General features: G+C 36.9%; 1 protein-coding gene across 2 annotated transcripts; it reads right to left on the bottom strand.

The window, feature by feature from the left end:
• Window positions 1–2,346: 2,346 nt before the first annotated feature.
• LOC121982172 (alpha-1,3-arabinosyltransferase XAT3-like) lies at window positions 2,347–4,429 on the bottom strand. 2 transcript variants are annotated; one of them, XM_042535120.1, is made up of 4 exons: window positions 4,208–4,429; window positions 4,034–4,114; window positions 3,867–3,953; window positions 2,347–3,761 (listed from the first exon to the last, which is right to left on the bottom strand). In XM_042535120.1, the coding sequence occupies exons 1-4, from the start codon at window positions 4,338–4,340 to the stop codon at window positions 2,518–2,520; spliced, it is 1,545 nt and encodes a 514-aa protein (XP_042391054.1). In that variant the 5' UTR covers window positions 4,341–4,429; the 3' UTR covers window positions 2,347–2,517. The 2 variants fall into 2 exon arrangements, with proteins under 2 accessions (XP_042391054.1, XP_042391055.1); XM_042535121.1 differs by having other exon boundaries at window positions 3,867–3,975; window positions 4,208–4,350.
• Between the last annotated feature and the right edge of the window lie 2,733 nt (window positions 4,430–7,162).

Raw genomic sequence — 7,162 nt, 5'->3', positions numbered from 1 at the left:
ATTCAGTTTTCATATTTTGTTTGATTTCTCATTACAACTATTCCTTTATCTCGATTTCTTTTAGATAGTCTAGTTTGTATGTAATTGATCATACTCAACAACATAATCTAAGAGGATATTTTTATTATTTGACGATAACAGTACACTTACAATTTTGTACAACATGAATTTTCAAATAGGAGTTGTACAAATGGAGCAAGTAGATGCCATCAACAATTACAACTAGATTCATAGAATGATGTGTATTCTAACACATAATCTTGGTTGAAGGAACCATCCAAAATTTTCTTATAGGAACAATCAGAATCACATTGGACAAGGTAATTGATACAACACAAGCTATTGGATCCATTGATTCATATACGAATACCGGAAGCAATACTTCTACAACCTATTGATTCGAAGAGGAATACCAGGAAATAGAAAAACTCGACGTTCCTAGAAAGAGATGTCGGCTAGAGATAGTAAATAATCAAAACTATCTCAAAACAACTAAACATGATGTTCATATAGACCCAAAAACCTAATTGCAAGATAAACATATCAAAAATACCCTAAATATAAAAAATACGGAAATTATTAAAAATAATAATAAAAAAGATGTTTAGAGCTTCCGAAAAGATTCTAAACGATATTTTTTATCCAAAATTTGGTTGAATACGGGTTCTACCTGATAATAAATCTAGGGTTCAGAATGAGCTTTGATTCAAGCCAAACAATGCTTCGTTCTAATACTCGAGTCAAAAGTTTGCTCTATCGAACCAACATCAATAACTTTGGTGCATGACCAAGATTTCAATAGACAACAAAATCTAACATTAAAACTCTTTTGGAAAACTTCATTGCAACTTGAATTAAGCAGGATGAAGAGTTTAATTAGGAAACAAATCGCGGAGTCTAGGCAACAACATCAAGCCACAGGAGAGGTAATCAAACAACTAGTAGGTGAAGTTGACAACTTAGCTAACCATACTAGAATATTAGAAACTCATATTGCACAGGTTGCTAGTTCGTCTTCAAGAGCTACAAGCAGATTTCCAAGCCAACTCAAGACAAATCCTATTGAACATTGTAATGCTATCATTTTGAGGAGCAGGAAAACTTAGAGAAGCCTAAGGTGAGTAAGGAGAGCAAAGTCGGTACAGGAAAGGTTGAAGCTACTCTGATGCCACCCACAAGAGGGGAGAACGAGAAAGAATTTGAAGAAAAAGATAAGGAACCTAATTCCACTGATATCACTGATATCATTCCCAAAGATCCAGATAATTTTTCAATTCCTTACACGATGGATGATGTTAAATTTGATATAACTTTTTGTGATATTGGTGTTAGCGTGATCCTTGTGCCTCTTTCCATCGGTAAGAAATTGAGTTTAGGTAACAGATCGTTCTGTTAGATATTATTTTGGAGAATATTCCAGTTAAAATTGGTAATTTTGTAATGCAAATAAGTTATAAATCAGCAACTATAATAATTCTTAAATTTTTATTCACAATAACAATTCTTAACATATATGCACATAAGTTGTTCAGGTAACAAGGAAGATATCTTTACTACAGGTCAAGCAGCTAGTTTCAATATAAAGTTGTCTCCTTGTGATGGTGTGAAGATTACGATATAAGATATTATTAGACGGAATCGAAATTTAACATCTTCGAACATGTCTTCCCTGCTTTGACCAGAGCACTAATAGCTTTTGCCATTAGTTTCAATATAAATTTGGATTGCTCTACTTTCCATAAAACCAACGCAGTGGACTTTCATTATTTAAACCTAAATTCTACCTCGCTAGCTTTGGGTATCTGGCCTCCATTCGGGGATCCTCTAGTCGTGAATTCCTGAATCAATCTTGAATCCATGTCTATTTATAAGTGGTATGGATTAGATCCTATCTGTTAAATAAATGAGGTCTAACTCATCCCATCTGACTTGCAAGGCCTCCCCTGGTCCAGAAGTCTTGGACTAGAGGATTTAATCTCCATTGGGATAAAGATCTTTTGGTCCTGGATCCTTGGATCAGTCCTGAACTCCTGTTCATTCATTAGTGGGATGGACTAGATCCTACTTGTTAAACAGGTGAAATCCAGCTTATCCCATCAATGAACTTACAAGGCCTCCCTTGATTTAAAAGATCCTAGACCAGAGGATCTGATCTTTATTATAATGATCCTCTAATCTCGAATTCTTAAATTAATCCAGGACCATGTCTATTTATTAATAAGATGAACTAGACTCTATATATTAAACAGATGACATCTAGTTCACCCGCCAATAAACTTATATGGCCTCCTAGGCCGGAACATTTTGGACCAGAGGATCTGGTCTCTTTTTATTGGGATATAGAAATCGATAGCAAGCGCGCATGATTAACAATGCAATAAAGAAACAATTATATTCTTGTTGAACTCATTCATCATTTCCCTATTTCTGGTGTTTCCTGAGCGGTGGAATACTAAATGCAATAAAGAAGAAGACGACGAAGAAGAAGAAATGAATGAGGGAGGTGTGTAGTTGACCTTAGCCACCGCCCCTTTGATCCAGATCCAGATCCTGAGCCTGTGTGTGTTGTTGGCTGATGAAGAGGCGGGCGCGGTCCAGGAATGGCCGGAACCTCGTGACGTTGAGCCTCACGTTCTGCTCCTTCAAGAATATCCTGGAAAAGGTATCCCACCCTTGGTGGTGCACCGACATGGGATCCTTGAACACCGCGTGCTCTCTCGGGTACTGCTCTGACAGCGTCGTCTCCTCCTCGTTGATGCTGTACTCCAGGTACTTCACCTCCATCTGCTTCGCTGGGTCCCGGAAGTAGTGGCCGGCGATCCAGTCCAGTTTCCCCCACGGCACCACCTGGATCACCACGCCGCCCCTCGGCAGGAACACCATGTTCGTCAGCGCCGACCCGTGCACGCCCATCAGCACGTCGCACGAGTTCACCACGCGCGAGAATTTGGCGATGTCGTCGCTCGCCTCCGTCACCACCACCTCGAATCCTGCCCCCTCAGCCATTCTCACGATCTCCTCCACGTTCGTGAACCGCCGCGTCTTTGCCCGCGCTATCAACATCAGCCTCGCCTTCGCCGTGCTCTGCTCCCCGCCGACCAGTGGCTCCGGCAGCAGGGTAGGGCGCTTTCTAGGGAGACCGAAGGCGCTCCTCGTGAACTCGGCGAAGTCGACCATGGAGTAGCCCTGCGGCGACTTGGCTGGCTCCATCTGAAAGTCCTCGATGCTGCTGCACCGGAGTCCGAGCGTGACGCGGGGGAAGCAGCGAACCGCGTCGTCCTCGTCGAACTCTATCACGGGATAGCGGGAAAGCTTGTCGAAGTACGGCCGGAACTTTTGGACCCATCCAGGCTTGTTGTTGGCCACCAGCAGCTGGACCTCGCCGGAAAATGGCGCGGCCGACTGGAAAAGGGGCACCAGGACGTCGCCAAAGTCGTGAAAGAAGTTGATACCGGACCAACCGCCGATCGCGAACACCAGAGCGGGGATCGAATAGTTGACCGCGCAACGGCCGTCATCGCCGTAGTCGTTGACCAGCCTCAGAGTCACCTCGCGAACACTGCCGCCGGAACCCACGTCCCACTTCCGGGCGTACGGCTTGATCGTCCACGACTCACCCTCTCTGTTACCGTCGGGAGGTGGGGCCACGTAGACCATGCGGGTGTTCTTGCCCACGATTCTGACGTCGCCGGCTGCCTCGCAGACGTCGGATTTCCTGTTCGACAGATCGCATATCGGCTTCTTCTCCACCGCCGGCACGCCTTCACGATTTGACCAACAAATAATTGTTAGTTTATGAATTCCTTGGCTGTGAATTACCAACGTTTGGTCAAATTTGGATGGCTGTGACGACAGCATCCACGTACCTTGATCCCCTGTTCTTCCAGTGGGCAAGAACACCTCTTCAGGAACAGCAGACGAATTCTTCTCAACCACCACTACCTTCTCCTTCTCTGTATCAAGAATACTCATCGACTAAATAAACTTAGTCTTTCTTTACCAATTAAGATCTATCTAACAACTTTGGGGTTACCTGCTGCTTCTTTTCCAGTCGAGGGATAGGATTTAATGGAGGTGTAGTTGACATCTACCACTTGCACAAGCTGTGAATTTGCTGAAAATTAAGCAAGCAAACGATCTATCCATGAGAACTAGAAGGAGGAGTTAATTAATTGTTGCAACAGAGTGAGAAGAAGACGAGTCTTACCCAAGGAGATGCGCATCTTGTTAGTCCCGGACATGGTAACATAGGTAAGTGAGACAAGAATGAAAACTACAAGCAATCCTACGCCATAACTTTGAGGTTTTGCTCTGTTGAGGTTCCTAAATGGCTTCGCCATTTCCTCTCCGCCGGAGCCTTCTCTTCCCTTGCACTTTCCAGAGCTTCTGCAGCCTGCAAAACGTGGGAGCCGATTTAACAATGAGGAGGAATCACTCTAAAGAAGAAAACCAATTTTTCGAAAAGGCGCCTCTATGTTTCACAAATTCTCTTTCTTGCTTCTTTTTTATATTTAAATATAAATAGATAAAATTTTCTATAATAAATTATACAAATTCATAATTTATCTTTATAAAGTGTAAAATTTTTTAAAAAATATTCTTTTATAAAAGGTAGAATTGAAATTCAAATTTTGTAAATATTAACATTTGATGAGAAGGGGGGAAAAAGCATTACGTAAAAATCGAGGTCCTTTTGATACTTTTAATACAATGTGTGTTTTTTTTTATTATTATTTTTAATAAAGACAAGGAGCCGTCGAATCAGCTTACTAGTCTATTCTTTTTCGATTATCCTTTAAAATAATGCATGGTTGAGAAGAACCCTATTTTCACAGCTAAATGATTGAAGATTGAAGATTAATTAATTAATTTCTAATATTTATTATATATATATATGGTAAAGTTAAATTAATTAATTTTTATATTGTCATAAAACGTGTAAAGTTGGTGATGAGAAGCAGTTTGTTGAAGTTTCGACGGAGTAGTTGGCGAGCAAGTCTCCATAGGTTTACTAGTCTACTTTTATTTTAAAAAAATGTCCAAGTAAATTTATTCTTAATACATTTAAAATAAAAAAAATAGTTTATTATAATTGGTTAAGTTGTCTGGTCGAAATAACTTTGCCAAATGAGTTAACTAAATTAAATTATTTTTTCTTTACAAGAAACTGCCAATTCATTTATTATCTTTTTTTTTAAAAAAAAAATTAAACTCATTTTGTGAATAATTTCTTTCGGGGTATAAAAGGTCAAATTATTTTATTTTATTTTATTTTATTAAGTTGCTTAGAGATATATTACCATTATAACACTCATCATCTCATAAAAAAAATATAAAGTCTACTCAAATACTCATTATAACAACGTATCTTTTTCACACATATTATTTTTAATATTAATATTCATTATTTATGGTCTCATAGTCTACTCAGTCATCTTAAAATTATATCATATTAAATAAATATACTTTAAATATATTTTAAAATATTTAAATTATTATTTTTTTTAATAATAATTTTATTTTTTTAAAAAATAATTTTACTATATTTTAAAAATAATATTAATTTTTAAAATATATTTATTAAATAAAATAGATGTGTGTGGGTCACCAAATCCATATTTAATTTCCAATTTTAAAATTTATATTATTTTAATAAAAATATAAAAAAAATAAAAAAATAAGCACATGGGTTGGGCCAGCCAGGGACTAGTCCATCCCACATTGCTTGAACGCGTTCAAAGTATTAAACGTGTTCAAGTGAAGGGGTGTTATAACACCCCTTCACAATAGTGTTTGTCACCAAGGGGTGTTATTACAACTCATTAATATATGCATTATGGATGCCCTTAAGGATAGGGCTGTAAACAAGCCGAGCCGAGCTTTGGGGTGTTCAAGCTTGTTTGATAAGGTAACCAAGCCGAGCCGAGCCGAGCCGAGCCGAGCTTAAAATGAACTAAGCTTTTGAAATGAGTGTTCAAGCTTGGCTTGGTTTATTTTGTATGAGCTTGAGCTTGTTTGAAGTTTGACTTGAGTTTGGTTCGTTTAGATATTATCAAGCTCACAATTCAAGCTTAGTTTGAGCTTGGTATAAGTTTAGCTTGAGCTTGGTTCATTTAGATGTTATCAAACTCTCAATTCAAGCTTATTTGATTGTTTGAAATTTTTAGTTGTTTGATTGGTTATTGAGCTTGATAATTTAAATTTATTTATTTATTTTATTTTATTGTTTATTTAGCATATTGCAAAGAGTTTTATTAATGAATATGGTTCATGAACATTGTTCACGAATGTTGTTAACGAACATTAATGAGCTGAACACATATGTGTTCAGATTTGTTTGTTTAACTTAACGAGTTGTTCAAGCTTGTTTATTTAATTAATATTATGTATATTGAACGAACATAAACAAGCTCTTACCAAGTCGAACATTAAACTTATTCACGAACGTTTGGTTCATTTACAACCCTACTTAAGGAAGCATAATTGGCTAAATAAAAATTTATTTATTTATTTTAAAGGATAGATTTCAATTGAATCAAAATGGCTACTATTTTTAAAATAATAAATTATTTCATCAAAAAAAAAATAGAATTCTCTCTTAAATTAAATGGACATTTATCCCTAATTTTTAAAATTTTATTGAAGCATTGTCACACGCGCGGGCAGTTATAATTGATAGATATTAATTAATTGTAGTTTAAAAAAACTAAAAATAGATATAAAATATAATGCATTCTATTTTTTTTACAATTTTTTTTAATAATTCAAAATATTTGGAACAAAGAGTTTATTATAAACAAGTAAAATAGTTTTGAAAAATGGAGCAGGTATCTTTCGAGGTGGTTTGGTGGTTGAAGATGATTTAATTATAAACTTGTATTTCGTGTGAGATGATTGATATTAGATTAATAAGAAGAAAAGTCAGCTTTGAGGGCGAATGGACTTGAAGAAAAGTCTATTTTTTTTCTTCATTATGCATATTTTCTCATAAATAATTCATTACTCAAACGAATAGTTTATAACTAAATTATACAATAATGTTTCTATGACAAAGTATGCGATCCTCTTCTAGCTTAGCAAATTAACCTAGCTTATATGACTTGACTCCATGTTAGCATGCCTAGCGTATGCGACTCAGTCCACCATCCGACTATGCTCAAAT

Source organism: Zingiber officinale, chromosome 5A (assembly GCF_018446385.1).
Source record: "Zingiber officinale cultivar Zhangliang chromosome 5A, Zo_v1.1, whole genome shotgun sequence".
Lineage (NCBI taxonomy): Eukaryota > Viridiplantae > Streptophyta > Magnoliopsida > Zingiberales > Zingiberaceae > Zingiber > Zingiber officinale.
Note: the sequence above shows the minus strand (reverse complement) of the source record. Positions and strands in the feature narration are given on the sequence as shown.